Source organism: Mytilus trossulus, chromosome 6 (assembly GCF_036588685.1).
Source record: "Mytilus trossulus isolate FHL-02 chromosome 6, PNRI_Mtr1.1.1.hap1, whole genome shotgun sequence".
NCBI classification, from domain to species: Eukaryota; Metazoa; Mollusca; class Bivalvia; order Mytilida; family Mytilidae; genus Mytilus; species Mytilus trossulus.
The window spans coordinates 36,993,919-37,013,525 of NC_086378.1; the positions used below are offsets into that span (position 1 = coordinate 36,993,919).

The 19,607-nt window shown below is 30.6% G+C and overlaps 1 protein-coding gene across 1 annotated transcript; it reads left to right on the forward strand.

Moving 5' to 3' along the window:
- Positions 1–4,313: 4,313 nt before the first annotated feature.
- LOC134723413 (cysteine-rich venom protein LIO1-like) lies at positions 4,314–15,662 on the forward strand. Its single transcript, XM_063587029.1, has 9 exons — positions 4,314–4,383; positions 7,264–7,353; positions 9,552–9,734; positions 10,020–10,165; positions 10,665–10,750; positions 11,305–11,369; positions 12,396–12,521; positions 13,934–14,056; positions 14,360–15,662. The coding sequence occupies exons 1-9, from the start codon at positions 4,314–4,316 to the stop codon at positions 14,488–14,490; spliced, it is 1,020 nt and encodes a 339-aa protein (XP_063443099.1). The 3' UTR covers positions 14,491–15,662.
- Positions 15,663–19,607: the final 3,945 nt, after the last annotated feature.

Sequence of the window (19,607 nt, forward strand, 5' to 3'; positions counted from 1 at the left end):
ATCATCAACGATACACTTAATATGTTCGACAACGTTGATGTTTAACCGTTTACCTCTTGTTTTTACTACACTTAATTATACTAATTATATATAATTTAAGTGAACAAAAAAAGAACGTTTAATGAACATAAAATTATATAGTTTGTTTCGTCTTGATACATATGGTTTTATATATTCAGGTATCACAACTTGTACATGATTAAAATGATAATAGTAGATCAATCAAATGCTGTTTTTAATAGTTAAAATGCAAATTCAAAATTAAACTTATATCAAATGGTTATATCAGCCATATTTCTGAAAAAGTTTGAAAATAAGTGGCGATATACAATTTTTTAAAGAGTATTTTTCACCTCGAAGTACTAATCATATGAAAAATTGCATTGTAAGTGTCCAATTCTAACCAGATTTTTTTCAAAACTTTCATCAAAGGTTAATATCACCAATGTCTTGGACAATTATTTTTAGATTTTTTAACAGAATACTAGTAATGCACTTTGAAAAAATACTATATGTAAATATATTTTTTTAGTTATTGTCCTTGGAAGGGTAAATGTATGCAACGTTGTACCTCTAGTTTGTTCTTTTTTCGAAACGAAACTTTGAAAAGGTATTTATAAAATTCAACAAACAAACAAAATTGGATAAATAAAAGGAAATTTTAAACGGCATTTATTATATTTCATACTAAAGTTTTATTGCTTTACTTTTTATCTATTTTTGTTTTAATTACCAACAATCTAATTTTGACATTTAAAAAAAATAACATATACATGTTTTATTGAATACGGTTTGCAAAATTATAAACTCTAATATGAAATATATTATGCATACCTTCCGTTCTTACGTCATAGAGAATAACTTCAACATCATTTCAAAATTCAAAACATATTTGACCTCTTTATTTATTTATTGTATTTATTCTTATTTCTCATTCTATATAGTACATGACATAAATTTCTTCATACGATAAAAACACGATTAAACCTAAAATGAAATAAAAGGATTTTGAAACATAAAATATATTAGTAATATGATATTAAACAATTGTATATATTGCTAGATCGTATTTGGTAGTCAAGGTCGTTATAAATAGTCGCCAGTTCGAGTCATTGGAGTCAACACAGTTTAGTTTTATTGCTGCCAGTTTGATACGTTATCTCAAGGACTATAACTAATGAAGCAACAATATTGTTTCAATGTCGAATTAGTTTCTGGAAACGACTGTATAAAAATCAAATAAGAAAAAAATTTAACTGATTGAGTATAGGTATAACAGCTAGAGAATTTCTTAATAAAAACAATACATAAGTCAGGAGCTTGATGGTCGGCGGTTGTCGTTTATTGATATTGTCCGTAAACGTTTCTCGTTTCTTGTTTTATTAGATCGTTGGTTTTATGTCTGAATGGTTTAAAACAGTTATTTTGGGGCCCTTTAATCTTGCTGTTCGGTTTGAGCAAAGGGTCCTTGTTAAAGGATGTACTTCGACCTATAATGGTTTTACTTTAAAACTGTGACTCAGATGCATGGAGAACTGTCTCATTGTGATTCATACTACATTTTCTTATACCTAAATAAATAAGATACAAACACAAATCGCATTTGAATAAGTTTCTTTTGCACTTATTCATACGCGGCTAAATTGATAATTATATTTTATTGATAACATTGGGCGTTTTAGAAACTTATGAAACCTTCAATACACAAACGTGTATGTTGTCAATGTGTGATTAATGGCATATTTGTAAAGAATTAACACAGGGAAAAGATCATTATTCTTAAATTTAAGAGATTTCATTTATCTGAGGGATTTGTCCCTCATGATAAATTATTTAATTGAAAACATTTCATCAGCGGCTTCCGGTATTTCTGTAAACAGAAATGTCCATACATAAAGTGTATTGATATTAAAACAGTCGAAGAACCATTGAGATCTTTACGACGGTGAAGAATTGACAGTGTTACAGGTTTTTTTTACATTTTTAAGATCATTGTTCATTTTGACGTAAAAATAGTAACTTAATGACAGCATGAGGATAGACCATCAACACAACAGCATCATATCTAATGGAAGTTGAACTACTTATAGTTCAGATCTTGCCAAACAAACAAGAACAGTTTTATTAGCTGTTAATGCTTACTTATAAGCTTTGAACAAATTCCTGTGAGAGTGCCTTGCAACCTTTTGGAAACATTGGTCAAACCTTTACTAACATATTATAGTCAAATATGTCTTATATGGACACTTATAGTAAAATTTATAGAGCTTAACTGCCAGCTACAAAAAATAGTTCAACACCAAATGTCATCCATTTTATTGATAAAACTGTTTTAGAAAAAAAATCAGCTGCATTTTGTTAAACACTGGGAACAAAAAGAAGCTCAACAATTATAGCTATTAGAAATGAACTAGGACTTCTGTCATAAGACACTTTTATAAAAACCCAAACTTTGATGAACCTATCTGTTTTGAATAAGGAAATGTTAACTCACTTCATAATGAAACTTTAAATCTAGCAAACAAATAAATACTGAAGGAACATACTATTGGTATACATTTGCAATAAATGTGTCACAAAAAATACATATTGACTTGACAAAAAACTTATTGAAGAAGCTTTACAAATTAAACCCAAATTAAAAACAAATGTTATATTAACTACTAGTATTATCAAACTCTTATGGATGATAACATAACGACCTGAATGAAAATATCAAAAAATATATAGAAATTTCTTGCTTTCATTGCAAATGACCAAACGGAATACGACCTTTCTCACCCAAACCAAGACATAATTGGTGATTTTATGCTATTGTTTTAGAAAAATTGAAAAGGTTTGGTACCATTAAAACGTTTAATCCCGCTGCAAATGTTTGCACCTGTCCTAAGTCAGGAATTTGATGTACAGTAGTTGTCGTTTGTTCTTTATACGTGTTTCTCGTTTCTCGTTTTTTTATACAGATTTGACCGTTGGTTTTTCCCTTTGAATGGTTTTACACTAGTAATTTTGGGGCCCTTTATAGCTTGCTGTTCGGTATGAGGCTCCGTGTTGAAGACCGTACATTGACCTATAATGGTTTACTTTTTTAAATTGTTATTTGGATGGAGAGTTGTATCATTGGCACTCACACCACATCTTCTTATATCTATAAGAAAAAAATTAACCAAATTTAGAATAAGCTATCACTGCCTTTTGATAGAAACTGAACGATAAGCAAAAAAAAAAGAAATGATAGAAAATGTAAAACATATATTCTGATGAATTCCATTTTTTTCGTTAACTGTAAAATTAATTAAAAAGAAGAAAAAAATCTATTGAAAAGGTATATAAAAAAAATGTCAAATTTAATTCAATTAACTTAACCGGGAAATTTATGCTTAGACTAAATCCATCAACGCCAAATAATAAAAAAAAAACTGTCCTTTAATTAAAGAGTCTTAGAAATGAGGAACAAAGACCAATAACTGTTTTACAATGTTTATCACTAGTTTTTCTTATGTTTGTTTTGTCTATGTATTGGCTATAATCAAAATTGGTTTCGGTTTGTTTCGCAAATAGAGTTATTTAATAATAGAGATAATATTCATCTGCTCGAACCTCTTAATGCTAGATTAGTTATAAAAATTCATGTAAGCCATGTAAGTTATATGGCATTTTTACATGAACCGGACCGTAATATTCGTAATTCATATCAAACTTTCTGGTATTGAAATAAATGGATTAAAAACTTATTGTGGAAAACACACGTTTGACATGCTGAATTCAAGTTTCATAGTTACTGAATACGCCGAATGTGTTACTCGGAAATCATGCCCGTTCGACTAAGATGGATTCTTTGCGAATGCTGCACAAACGGAAAAGCGGTCATCATAATCGTTTTTTAATCAAAACGTAAGAGACGCCAATGTTTTACAACAGATAATATTGGAGTGAAATAGATAGATTAGCATTCAATTGCTTTGAAACATGTTATGCATGTTTCATCACATCGTCAGTTGGACGTTTCGAAACCAAGAACATTACAATTTGTTCCGGTCACATGTTAGACAGTTAAACCTTACGCATCTAGTGAGTTAGTATTTTTTATTTCTATTTCCTCCACATTTTCCTTGTTGAAATCTTTATCTTTCTAATTGATTACTGCAAAATAACAGTGTATTATAGTGATAGACTTTTCAAAGGTCGTTTAATTGAAAATAACATAAAATCTATTGATAAATTTTATCTCGAATTATAAATCTGAAAAAGATGGGTTGTCAACGTAGTGAATTTTGACGCTCCCTGACGACAGATTCAAATAAACAGAGAAAATGTTGGCACAAGTGTTTCATGGATCCTTTACATTGTTTTTTCTAACTTTTATTTCATTCTTTTGGCAATGTAAGTTGTTATTATACATATTGTAAAAGTTATTTAGATTTTACATCATTTTGTTTTGGAAGTATACATTTTATTTACCGATTGAAATACATTGTTACATTTATTTTTAAATATTTTTGAAAATATACATTACACTGCAAACAACAACAATAATTCTATTGTTCGGGTCACACACGCTTCTCTGACTTCATTCGTAAGGAAACAACAGTGCCGAGTATTTGAAAGACAGGGATGTACAAGAATCGAAACAGTTGCTGAGATAAATGAAAAAAAAGACGTCAAATAATTAAAAAAGCAATTTAAACTGTGAAATCTTTAAATTTTAGTTTGCACGTGTTCAGACTAACTTTTATAATCCTCAATGCTCTTCCAACTTTGTACTTGTTTGGCTTTAAAAATATTTTGATATGAGCGTCACTGATGAGTCTTATGTAGACGAAACGCGCGTCTTGCGTACTAAATCATAATCCTGGTACCTATTATAAAGTATTTTAAGAAAATTGGGAAGAAAAAAACATTAAAAATGTTCTTAATATCAAAACTTATAGAATTTAAACACAACATTAAAAAAAAAGTGAGAAACTATCTCTGTACCGAGCAGACTTGATTTTTAAATCCAATGCGTCCCTGTTTGTGCTATTATGTAAGAATTAATCCATAAGGAAATACCTGTATATAAAAAAATATTAATTACTTCCTTTCTTGGATTTAAGTCATAACTTAAGAGATTGATTGATGAAAACAAATATGTGACACTTACTGTTACCAGTATGACATTGTTACGTTAAATAGCAAATAATTCACTGTACTGTCGAAATAAAATAAGCACCTTTATATAAATCAAATAAAAACAGCAATATATGTCCTTTTTATATATTTTGCGCAGCATTAAAGACGTGTTGGTGACCGTTCTATGGTCGGACTGTGGTCTCTTTGACACATTCCCCAGTTTCATTCTCAATTTTATTAAATATTTCAGTTTGATACGACAAACTCTACAAAAACAAATGACGATCTAAAGGATGATTTTGTTTTTTTTCCTATTGTAAATTTCTCCTTTATGGACAGTGCCGTGTTCTTTTAGCATCATCTTACGTTGTTTATACATCCCGACGCGTCTGCGGTTTCTTTTCCCGGTAGTGAAATCTTGAATGTTAGGCAATGTCAAATTGATAATGGAAATGTGGAATGTGTCAAAGAGACAACAACTGGACCAAAGAGTAAAAATAAAACAGCCGAAAGGGAAGTAATGAATCTTCAGCATATCGAGAAAATCCTGCACCCGGGGGTGGTCTTCATCCGACCACTAAACAAAAATGTGTACAGGTTCAGTGAAAATGAGCATCACAATAAACTCCAAAACATAGAAATGAATAAAAAAAATAATAACACGAGGCCAGATCTACATGTATATGTCATTGGTGAATTATCAAGTCAAGTATTTCTTTACCGCAAATTAATTATAACCATATCTTAATTCTTTCATGGATTCAAATATTTGGTTGAGAATTTTGTTTTATATTGTTATGGAATCAGTAAATTTAGATAGTACGATCCAGGAAACTTATTGGCCCTTTAATTAAACATATTCTAGAAGGTTATTAATTCAATATTACAGTGCAATAAGATATTTGAATATTTTTTTGTCGATATAAATATAGATGTTCTTTTCTATAAATTAAGGTGTTATACCACCAAATCATAGTACGTGACGTCACATCCGGTTTCATACTAAAAACGAATTGAAAAAAAAATATGACAGTTGTTTGAAATTAACTTCTTGTCATGGCATTATAAATAATTCTGAATTATAAACATATATCTAGGGTGTTTCGTGGCACCATTCTTTTTTATTTGTTTTTTTCTATAGAATAATTTTGAAACGTGAGGTTACGTGGTTACTAAAGGTTGTACGCTGGAAAAAATGATGAAAATTTGATTTGTTAATTTCAAGTGATGGTTATATATTTTGGTTATATTCGATGAAATGTTGTGTGTACATGGAACTCGACTTTTAAAGTCAAACCTTTGTTAAAATTGGGCGTCTGTTAAGTTTACGGACGTATATAGCTACGCGGCCCGATTCGATATAGATGGGGACTATATTTCAAATCAATTGCTTGTAAAGAGCAAGTAAAATCTTCTCTTAACATCAAAATAAGATTGGTGAAATTCTCTGACGTTCCGGATGTGGCCTGTTGTCTGTCAAAGTTTCTGCCCGTATCCAACATACATTCTTTTCAGTGGCTCTTCATTCTTATCTACCAACCTTGTAGAAACAGCTTATTGTATTAGTAACTTGTTTTCCTTTTGATAATAAATTAATTATTTGTCACTGGACATAAGAAGGCAACAACCAATCATCAATCAATCATAAGTTATCAATTGAATATCGTTAGATATATGAACCATTATTTATTTTATTTAAAGGAACAAGCACATCACAAAACATATCAAACAAGTACCAAGATATAAATACAAATATAATCTAAAAATAATATCATCTCTAATACATGGAAATATTTATATTCTAAATTTCAAGATCCAAAGACTGAAAGTTAAAGCTAGTTAACAACAACTGATAAATAAAATGATTAAAATGATATTGTATTTGATTTGTTGTGTGTTGGATGTTTCTGTTTCTTCTTAAAAAAAACACACACAAAGCAAAGCAGAAAAACAAATATAAAAAAAGAGTTAGACAGCTACAAATATAATAAAAAAAAAGTGAATTGAATAAATTTGTAAATTATTCTGGTTTCATGTTCTGTTTCTTTAAAAAAAAAAAAAGCGTAAGATACATCTCGATATCTTCGTCGTAGTTCTGACAGAAAAAAACATACTCCATCAGTTAAGATATTGAACAAAGTTTTTTTTCAGTACATGCTGCTGCTACCTGTAAGGATAAGTTTAAAGTATTTCCAAGTCACTCAGCATGTCTTCCAAGATCACCTCAAGCCAGAATTCCAGGTAACTATAATCGTGATGGGGTAATAATTGACAGCAAACTATTGGCGTTGTATCCATGTGTCTTTCCTTTATTGCTACCTCAATATCTTTTTATATTTTTTATATTTTTCTATTTTTATTCATATGCTTTCTTTGAATTGATTACTTTTTCAAGTATCTAACTCCGATGCATATCAATTTGATTTGCTCAATTAGAAGTATTAGTTTTGAACGATTCCATTCCTCCTTTATTTGGGAATTAGAACTGTTGCACCTATAAATAAAAACACGCAACACTTATTGGACAATTTGGACACGTTAGTAGGTTTCAACGTTTGGAATCATGTCTTTGATATATTCTCAATAATATGAATATTGTGGTGACTAATTTAATCAATGTATTTACGTCATAGCATGTAGTTTTTTTTTAATTAAAACATAAATAAATCAAAAATAAACAAAAGCAAAAAAACAGACAGAGTAGAATTAAATAATTGTTTTGTTATTAAACCTGATTATAGTGACAATGTTGGAACGAACATGCATGGTGATAATATGATTAATTCCTTTTATTGCTGTCTTTTTATGTCTTTCGTAATCACATTGGTTGTCCATCATACGTCCGTCCGTCGTCAATCAGTCTCTTGTGAAACCTCTGGGTCAAATTGAACAAAATTGTATGTGAACAGTGTAAAACTAGCACTTTTTACGAAATATCGTCGTCTCATTCCAGTCGGAAGAACAGTATTGCCGCAAGAGGCAATTCTTAATTTTTTATTGGTCAATATTTGTTTATTGGTCATAATTTCCTTCTATACTGCTTCAAGGTGGCTACAGTGCTAAAGATTTTCAAATTTTAAAGAAAGCTGATTGGGAGACTATAAGCTTAAATAGTTATCAAAGGTACCAGGATTATAATTTAGTACGCCAGACGCGCGTTTCGTCTACATAAACTTTGTTTTTAATACTAGTACTCTTCTTTTAGTTTGTGCACTTTCGTTATCTATTTACAAAGCACTGTATATTTAAAAACAGACGGTGCGGTTTTGAAAATGAGTGTTTTGCAAATTTGAATTGTTCAGTGTTTCTTCAAAATAAAATTCTAACTTCTTGATTATTGTATTACATGCCTGGTAGCTCCGGTGTCAAATGTCGATTTCCAGTTGAAAGACTTAAGTTCCGCAGTGCATCTAGTTTATCACCAGCCCAGAAGTCAGCACGTCTGTGTTGACATGAATTATCATTGATATGGTTATGATTTGAAACTAACTGTTTACAAAACTTTGTAATTTTGGAATACTAAGGATTTTCTACCTTAGGGGAAGATAACCTTAGCTATATTTGGCAAAACCTTTAGGAATTTCGTTCCGCAATGCTCTGCATTTTGTACTTTTTTTGCCTTTAACATTTTTTTCGAGAGTCACTGATGCCTATTTTGTACAAGAACGCGCGTGTGGGGCAAATACAAATTTGCAATCTTGTTATCTATGATGTGTTTATTCAAGTTGATAGCACATTTTCTGAGATTTTTTTTGTCGATTCGAATGTCAAATAAAATGAAGTCTGTTGTTAAACCATTACCGACATTTTAGTCGTAGAAATGCAAGTATAATAAATACGTAATCATTTAAGTATTTTACCAGCCGCTATTTGCCCTTAAAGATCCTTTGAAATTGTGGAGGTTTACATATGAAACTGGCAAAATAAAGCTTGGATGTTAACGTTATGGATAGTCATGGTTGTGTTATCAAGCAAAGTTATTCTATTCATCTTTCATCAGTCAATAAAGATAGTTAAAGATCTGAACACTACAATTTGAAATATATACAGTATAGATGCTTGAAGTCTTTTTGTCTCCCGATATGGTGCAAAAGAACCTTGCATGAGTATGTCATATAGCGGGGTACATTTAATTGCAACTATTTAAATATTTCTATAGATGTTTAATAAAAGATACTTATCTAAAAACATATTAAAACATCTTAACATCCAAAGATACATTCCATTAGTTTACTGTTCTAACGATTAAACTTCAAATTAGTTTTATAAATTTCAAAAGTTTCAACATCTATTTTCGCCAAAATGTATTATTTGTTATTTCTTTGTCCTTCATTCATTGCTGTGTCATATGTTTCTAATATATCTGTTCTTGTTGAAATATGCTCTCAAAATGAATAATTAGAATTCAGGTGGTAACTACGATTTGCAATTTTGAATAGGTCCTGTAGACAAAAATGTTGTTTTGGCTCTTCACAATGAATATAGAGAGAAAGCAGCGAAGAAATACAACGCCAAAAACATTTTGAAGATGATATGGGATCGTGAAGTTGCTATGGTTGCACAGAAATGGGCGGAACATTGTTTTGGTGTTCATGATAAGAACTATCAGCGATTAATACCAGGTATTTACAGTGTTACGAGATTATTTTTTTTATTATTTTAGCAGATGCTTCTTTCGGTTTTGATTTGTGATAGCCAATCCAGTAGTTCCTTATTTGTTGGTTTATAATATAGTTATCACAATTTGAATTGTGTGTAGATCTTTAGTCTTTAGAAGTCAATTGGAAGTATTGTAACTTTAATTTTAATTGGTTGATTATATATTGCATAATTGTATTACTTGGAAATCGAATTTCAATGCAGTTCTACTGGATTGTATCTCGTAATAAATTTATTGTGCATTTCAGGAAGATTTCCCATAGGTCAGAATATTGCAAGTTCGAAAGAGAATATAACATGGGAAACTGTGGTACAGTTATTCTATAATGAAACGAAGGATTTCCATTTTGGAGAAAAGAATAATATGCTGAAAAAGGTTGGCCATTTTACCCAGGTAAGATAAGATATACTTTTTAACTTATTTGAAATCGAGCGGCACTGATGAGTATGTTGTAGTCTGGCGTCTGGCGTAAATACAAAATTTAAACCGAGTATCTTTGATGAGTTTATTATATATATAAGCCATATCAGACAGTTCATCCAAGTTTATCATCATTTATATTTTTGGTAGTGGAGCCGTTTGTTTATTCTTTATTCTACTGTATAATTATTCAAAGATTGTTGTTTGTTGTTTAGCCTCTTCGTTTGGCCATGGAATTAATCTTCCTCTAATTCCATGATTGTATTTGTATCGTGGTATCTTTTTCTTGTGTCTTTCTCAAACCAACATACACAGAAACGGACTATGTGATAACAACTGACATATTCTTGACTTGTAGATAACACCGGACATATTCTTTACTTGTAGAGGACATTTAAAGAAAAACTTTTAAAGAAATTCTTGCTGAATTAAATGTAAAACACTAATAAAGCTATGTTTTGGTTGTTTTCAGTTAACTTGGTTTGATTCTTACATACTTGGTTGCGGTTACGCCATTTGCAATGGATATCATTTCTATGTATGCAACTATGCACCGAGGTAAACAATATTTATCAAAATCTTATATTCCACAGGTATAAATTTACATGTAATAAAGTTTATGAATTCTAACAGGAGAATTTGAAAACACAAAATAACTTTAAAACAATACTACATATTAACAATAATCTATATAAAGAACAGAAAATATACAAATTTGCGCATATAATCCTTCAAATTGAGACTACAAAAAAATATCAATAACATGATTTTAACAATATTTTCCTAAAAAATAATAATCTAAATCAGTTCCTGAGCACAAGATTTCACTCCCGGTTTTTAGTGGAGTTCGTGTTGTTTCTTATTTATCATTAATAACTGTTGATGTAAATGTCCTTTGGTAATTTGAGTCTTTGTTAGTAACTCCTTGGTTTTGATTGTTATTGTCTTAATTGCTAAGGTATATATAAATTTATAAAAATCCTTGATGAATGTGTTACTATTTGTTCTCAGTTTTGTATATAGCTCAATGTCCTTTTTATTGATGAGAATGTTTGTTTCATAAAGTATGTTTTGTCGTAGGAAATGTTATTGTTATATCTTATTACTTTCAGTGGCAATCACAAAGGCCAACTTGGATTCCCGTTTTCAACAAACGGAACAAATACGGATTTGCGTGGTAAGACATTTCATCAAGTTTATTCTACAATTTATGTATACGGTATTTGTCATACTATATATTGGTATTGTGCGACGAATGTATTAAATATTTATAGCTTTTTCACAAACAAAGGACTCTATAGAAAGCAAATCATGAAGTATGTTTTGAAAACCTACCTTAATTTTCCGACGTCATTTGACAAAAACATTTGAAAAAACACCAAAGCAATAACGAAAAGGTTTAAGGAATATGTTACTTATATTACATCTTAATTAATAAGAGGGTTGATAAATGAAAGATGAAGACGGCTGTAATGTTCTTTAATTTGGAATTAATTGCAGATTTGAAACAGCAATCGTGATAATATGTATTGGATCAATAAAAGAAAATGAAACACGGTTATAATTTTGTTTAATTTGGAAATAACTGTAGATTTGAAATGGCGATCGTGATATCGCCCTAGTTTATAATGTTTGTATTAGGAATATTAAAACTATTAAATGTCAGTTATAGCTATTTAGATAAGTTATTAACATTGCCAGAACGCTAGCAAGGTATGTTGGCTTTGGTAATGTTGTTTATGGCATGTGATTCTACACACACACACACACACACACAGTTATCCTTACATAATGGATATGTTTGTTCTTGGACCAAAACCAAGGTTCAAACAAGTGGGATGTTTGGCTAGCTATAAACCATCATTTTCTACGTAAAATAGCTGTACGAGGTCAGGAATAAGACAGTTGGCTTTTCGAATGTTCGGTTATTTGATAAAGCCTACTGTTTGATTTTGTCAATTATTATGCTTTCTCCCTTTTGCAAGTTACATTTAGGATCGAAAAATTAATGTTATACTTTTCCAGTTCAAATACAACATTCTAAGGAATATTAAAAACATAAATTATGATAATTGAATAATCCTACAAGCTCTGGTATATTGAGTAATTGAGTTCTTAACGAACACTCAACTAACTTCACTTAACATCAAATGTAACCGATGGCTTCTGAAAAAGGTTGATTTAAATTATTATTTCATTTCAGATTGCAAGAAGAAAATATGCGAAGGAGGAAGTAAGCTCGATCCATTATCATGTCAATGTCTGTGTAGAAAGGATTATTATAAGAAAGACCTTCGGTTTTATAAATCTTCTGCAAACAATTGTAAACGTGAGTAACGTAATTCTGCTTTTAAAGTCATACGAAACCTCAAATTAAAAACAAATGATGCATAATTATGTTGGGTTTTTTTTTTTAAATAAAGTTTTCATTTTAAAACATTTACTTTTTTCTACAGAAAATTCTTTAATTTGTCGACATTTAGAAAAAGTTTACTTTTTTTACTTGCTTACTTCCAGGAAGCAATTCGCCAAAATATTTTTCGTATATACAAGTGACCTTCGCGCGATCCTTCTCGTAAAAATTATCTGATTGTACATGTTATACAGGTGCTCAATGTCCATGATTCTTTGTTGGTTGTTTACTATAAGGTGACAATCGGTAAACTACGGTTTCAAATTATGACAATAAAGTAGCTGCTACATTTTTACTTCATAACAGACAGAGAGAGAAAAAATAACGATTATAAGATATGTTTACGTAAAAAAATGATAAAATCTCGCACAGAAGACTAAGTTTATGATATATGCATGCATTGGTTCAAGAATTGAATCAACATTATTTTTCAACTGTCACTCGTTTCATATGACTTAAAGAATTATTATGAAGATGTAATTTTTCCTCTATTTTCAATTTATAACGTTAATAAAGATTATAGACCAATAGTGAAAATAAAATGGTGAAATTAAATAAAATCGAAAATATACATGTATCGTAAACAGTAAGATATAACTGTTCACAACTTGATTTTGAGATACATTCTGGTAGTGAGATAGAACCATTTAATGCATTCATTTGTAGTTATCTTAATCACTATAAAAACAAACAAATCTGACAGTACAGAAAGGTAAAACGGTAAATAGACAAAACAAATTTGCAAAAAATAAATAAATAAATGCAATAGCACAATGATATAATGACGGGGAGCTTCAGACTGTCTGCGGATTTTTCATTTTTATTTCTGGTACAAATCCATAATTTTTTTACTAAATTTGTTATTGAAATCATGGTAGTAGCAAAGTGCAATCCACAGTATAATTTTAAGCAACCCTTTATTCTTTCATATATGTATTCCACTTTCAATTAATACCATACACCGTTGCTTACAGAAAAATCACAAAAAAACATACTGAACTCCGAGAAAAATTCAAAACGGAAAGTCCTTAATCCAGTAACAAAATCAAAAGCTCAAACACATTAAGCGTATGGATAACAACTGTCATATTCCTGACTAGGTACAGGCATTTTCGTATGTAGAAAATGATGGATTGAACCTGGTTTTATAGCTTGCTTAACTTCTCTCTTGTATGACAGTCGCATTAAATTCCATTATATTGAAAACGATGTGTGAACAAAACAAACCGAAATAATATGTTACAATGTAAAAAATCGGAGTACAGCAGTCAACATTGTGTTATAATCTTAATCACGATAAAAACAAACAAATATTTAATGAATTTCAGTTACATGCAAAGAAGACAAGAAAGAACAATTCTTCTGTGGAAATAGTGGTTATGGAGAACAAAGTTGTCTTACTTTGTCAAACATGCCATTTGATTGTCCATACACATGCCGCGTGTGTCCCTGTAAGTATGGAGAGGATACTACTTTTGTTTCCTAAAAAGGAGCAAAAGAATATCTGATAGTTCATGATTGATTGTTAATATTTTGTTTCTTCTTTCTTTTGACGTTTACCAAATGACAAATTGTCAATAAGCTGATGTTAATTGACTGAAATGGTAATGACGGAACAATCGGACAATATATCAACTACAAGATCAGATTCTCAGACAGCCTTATATACCTTAAAGCAATTGCAATTAAACAAATTAAGACTCCTTTTATTGGTATGAAATAATTAAAATACTTCATCTTTTTCAATTTTTCAGATTCCGATGAAGAAAACTACAGAGAAGGCAATACAACCGTTGTTATTTTGGGTTCAAGTGATGCAGCACCAGTTAGAAGCAATCTGCTTACTTTAGCGCTATTGTTGTACTTATATTCAAAAACTTGTTAATTTCTGTCATATTCCATTTAATCTTTTTTTTCATCCGTCTTATTTTTTTCCTTTCACTTTTTCGTTCAGATAACATTGATAAAAAGGCCCATTCCGTACCGTATGTATCATAGAGATAACAAATAAAGGATAACAGTGACGTTTTAGTTACGAAATAATTAGAAACTCTTGATAATGATTTGTATGTTGGGAAGATAGCGGTATTTGTGTCAATAGTAAGAACAAAACTAGAGTATTAAATTTTAACGGAATAGACATTATGAAAATAAGGCTGTTCAAAGCTCAAAAAATTAGAAACAATCTATATGAGAACCCCAAGCTCATTAATGGCATTCGTCATGATAGAACACACCTCCGACAAAATGGCTCATTTAGGATAAAAGCCTTTTAAAAAGCGTGGACTGAGAAATATATCTGTATAATATTAGTTCACTAATTGGTATCTCAATTATATAAGTTCAACCAAACCTTTGACAGTACGACTGTCACAAGTTGAAACCCTCGTTTGATGTTAACATTAAATTTGAAAATACGCTCTTGAAAGTCTTTTTTTTAAATTTATTTAGGTCTTTGTGAACAAGTTTAGGTCACCTAAGGTGTGTCAACTTAATTTGTACAATCTATTGATGTCAATATTATGGCCCAATAAGTGAGTTATGACGGTAGGTTCGGTGTCATTAAGACTATACCTGTAAATGTAATAATGTGCATGATAAAACATTACAAATTATTAGTGAATTTAGGATAATTTCAATAAGATGTGTCAAAACAAAAGACCGCTTTCGAGTTATGTCCGTCACCGAAAAAATAGTCAATCATGCGCGCCTTTATGCATGTTTCAGTATTTGATTATGCCATTTGGTTAGTGACTTTTGGTTTTGAATTTTCCTCGGAGTTAGTATTTTTTTATTTATTTTTACTTTTAATGCCGTCATTTAACAAATAGAGAGGACTACATCTATGCAGGCTAATCTAGAAGTAATGTTCGTATTTTTTTAAATCACAATTCCTTAATGACAACAGTGCTTATTATTAATTATAAGAATCTAAATTGCCAAAAATTTGTGCAACATAACAAAACAATCAACGAAAACAACATATATCTTATGTTTAAACACACTACAGCCACTGGATTACAAACTAACAATTTGGGACAGGCACATACAGAGTGTTGCGGCGTTAACAATATTTATGAAAGCTTCTTATTATGATTATTAAACATTAAAGTCATGTATAACTCTGTTTGTAAAACTGGTGTTCAGTATATAGAATTTAGAGTGTTTCGATTCTCCCTCGCCAGACCGCAAGATAGTTTCCCTTCGAATCTCTTAAAAATTACAAACTGATTTCAGTCTGAAATATGTTTTTTTTTATCTATTTGATAAAATTGAGAATGGAAATGGGGAATGTGTCAAATAGACAACCCGACCAAATAAAAAAACAACAGCAGAAGGTCACCAACAGGTCTTCAATGTAGCGAGAAATTCCCGTTTTTTATCTGTTTGAATACAGATGTGTGACTGGATTTCATATTTTTGTTTTACACAAAAATGAAAACTAAGCGTTTTTATGAAAGCTTGATGTTCAACTTTAAATTTTTAAGTTGTCAGAACTTTTATTTTTGCCATTTGATTAAGGACTTTACGTTTTTTTATTTTCCTCGAGTTTGCTATTTTAGTTATTTCACTTTTCATCGATGTTCGAAACCTCACTTATCAAGTAAAAAAAATAAAAATCATGGTCACCAAAACATTGGGGGAATTCCAAGAGGTGAAAGAAAGATCTGCGTTGATACCATAAGCTTCTTCAAATTATGACCTATAATTATTATTTGGTCCTCAATGCTTTTCAACTTCGTACTTTATTTTGCATTTATAACTTTTTGGATTGGAGCGTCACTGATGTGTCTTTCGTAGACGAACCACGCGTCTGGCATAAATACAAAATGTAATCCTCGTATCTATGATGAGTTTATTTGCTATGCAGACGTACCCCCGCGAAACACACTCAGTTCTAAAGTTGCAATCAGACGTAGGACTTTATCTGAAAAAAGACTGATCAGATCATTATTCTAGGATAAAAAAAGATATAGACCACTAACATTTCGTTAGTGAGTTGAAACACATATCACATTGTATCGGTCAACATTTTCCTGATGGCGAAGGATAATCAAACTCATTGTCAATTATAGCAGGTTTTATTTGTATGTTATAAACTTATGCAGTGTCGATTTCAATCGTTCTTCTACGAAAAAGAAAGGCGGTAGTTATAAATTAATGAACACAATACCTTTAAAATTCCATGTGCCTGACGTTAACATTTATGAATAAAGCCTTAAAGGACTATTTATAACCGTGTTGGAGCAGTTTTTGCTAAATATACTAGATAAGAGGAAATATGTCTGTACTGATTGGACATGTATGAGCGTAACACGTTGATTGGGATATGTAAACGCCATACAAATTAGCAGGTGGTATCTATCTACAGAAAAAATAAGTTCTTGATTTAAAATATACTTTGGATGTTTTAGATAAATAACTTGCTTTGAATATTCCTTTTAATAGCATTGACAGTTCTGACATTACGAAACTCTCAATCACACTTCCAAACAATCTTTTGAAACAGAAATGTCTTATTCAATCGAATGGTGTTTTAATCAAAATATGATTCTAAACTATACATGAAACGCGTGTCTGGTGTACCAATAAATGAACCTTACGTCATAGTACTCAAAGTGCACCCATTTAGAAAAATAATTAAGAGTTGAAATCTTACAAGTTTTCTTAGAGACTAAACAAGTCGGTTTTTTTAATTATTTTACATTATGCGCGTCTTTCGTCTTACATCTTAATATACACAAAACGTTCACAGTATATAACAACAGATAAAGTGTTAACTTGGAAAGTTAAATCTACGGAAACGTAAACCATGCGACGTCCATTAAAAGTCAACTTTAAAAGAAATAGTAATTAAAATAATATACAGACGTCCATTTCATGAAAAATAAATAGTAAGCATTGTATGTCTTGTATATTGTATAATGGTTCTTAATATTTAGAGAGTAAAAAACAAAACGTCAAATTTTCGATTTCTACGGAATTGCATAGATACAATTTTGGTATTCCTTATTATTAAAGTATCGATCGTTTTGTCTGGGGTTTTGGATAGTTCCACCTGACAAATATACATCACAAAATATAGGTTGGTGTATATGAATGTTGTCAACAGTGTTTTTCATGTCCAGCAGTCCAACTCATGGTCACTTTCTTATTCTACACACAGTAAAATTGAAATACGTTTAGGGACGTAAAACCGAATTTCGTGTTTTATGTGAGAGTGACACGCTTTCTAGAAATGAAACACCCTTTCAATAATTCAAGGAGAGGCTCGTACGCAAATCTATTGCAGGCAATGTTTCTATCCGGATTTAACTAACTAGCTTTTTGCAGTAGCATACGATAGTATGCTCCATTATTTTAACGTTTAATACAATTATTGTGTTGGTAGAGCGTTGATTTAAAAATAAAAAATGCAATAAATCGTTTAGGGGTCCATAAGTGATATGTGATTAAAGGCACACTTTCTGACCTTAATCAAATTATGTCCTTCTATTTCTAGTCCCTCCCCGAACTCGACTTAATCTGCAGAACCTATTTATCGGAATATTGTTCATTATTTCTTGTCCTAAATATGTGAAAAATATATCCACTGGACGACAAGCAAATAAACATCAATCAATATATCAAGTCTGTATTTAAAATCGTCTTTTTGCATTTGTGAATGCTGAAATCTCTGTTGCGACTCCCGGTTTTGCTATTTTAATCATTTACCTCCAAGTCTAACGAATTGTCTAATAACGCAGAAAAAATTACTCATTTGCCTCTCTTGAAATAAAGATTCGCTGTTATCCTTAAAACATCACATTGAATGAACAATTTTTATTCAGTGCATCAAACACATGCGTAATTAGGGAATGTAACTTACAGACAACGGATTTGATTATAAAAATTAAATTCGTTTGACTGATATGTCATGATTTGATAGACATCTTTTAGTATTTACCGCTTTAGTCAAGCCAAACTAAGGTTTAACATCAAAACTAATCGCAACAGAAATTTTTAAAGTTCTAAATAGACTCGTCATATATACCAGAACTAAATTTTGTATATACGCCAGACGCGCGTTTCGTCTACAAAAGACTCATCAGTGACGCTCGAATCAATAAAATTTAAAAAGGCTAAATAAAGTAAGTTAAAGAGCATTGAGGACCAAAATTCCTAAAAGTTTTGCCGAATCCAGCTAAGGTAATATATGCCTGTTGTAGAAAAGCCTTACTATTTCAAAAATTCTAAATTTTATAAACAGTTGATATAAATATAACCATATCAATGATAATTCATGTCAGCATCTATATATATATAATCTATACCATAGCATTAATCCCCAAATAGACACGGATAAAACACAAATCTAACTTAAGGAAACTCAATAACTTTCATTTCCTATGGAAAGTAACATTGGAAAGGGAAGATAACTCTGCAAAAATGAGTCATTTATGTCAAGTTTTGGTTGATTTTCTTGAAATTCCTGTAAAGCATTTGGACACACTGCCACTGGTCAGAATTTTTATATTCTTGTCAAAATGTTTCGGCCAAGTTTTTCTTTGCAATAAAGGGACGGTCGTTTTTTTATACTGTAACACAGGAGCTCTACCGAATCTTAATCGTGCTTGAAATATTTCACTGGCCTTCTGAAAGTTACTACAGCAGTCTTTAAGAAGAAAAAATGTTCAATGTTGTATTCCCCCGTCATCGGAACTTGGGTTAATCTGAGCATTGTTTTGTAGATAAACGCGCGTCCGTCGTACAACAGGTAATCCTGAAATCAATGGGGAATTGATTTTAAATACTACAAAACTTTGATTATATGTATTTCGAAGATTAAATTTCTTCTTTTTGGATCAATCAATCAATTGAACATGTATAAAATCGTTTTTTTTTTATATGCATCTGTGGCTTCTGAAATATCTCGGTTGCTATGCCGGTTTCTCCTTTAAAACAATCCACTTCAAACGATATTGATGTCAAAAACTTTGGAAACACCAATTAATCGGACAC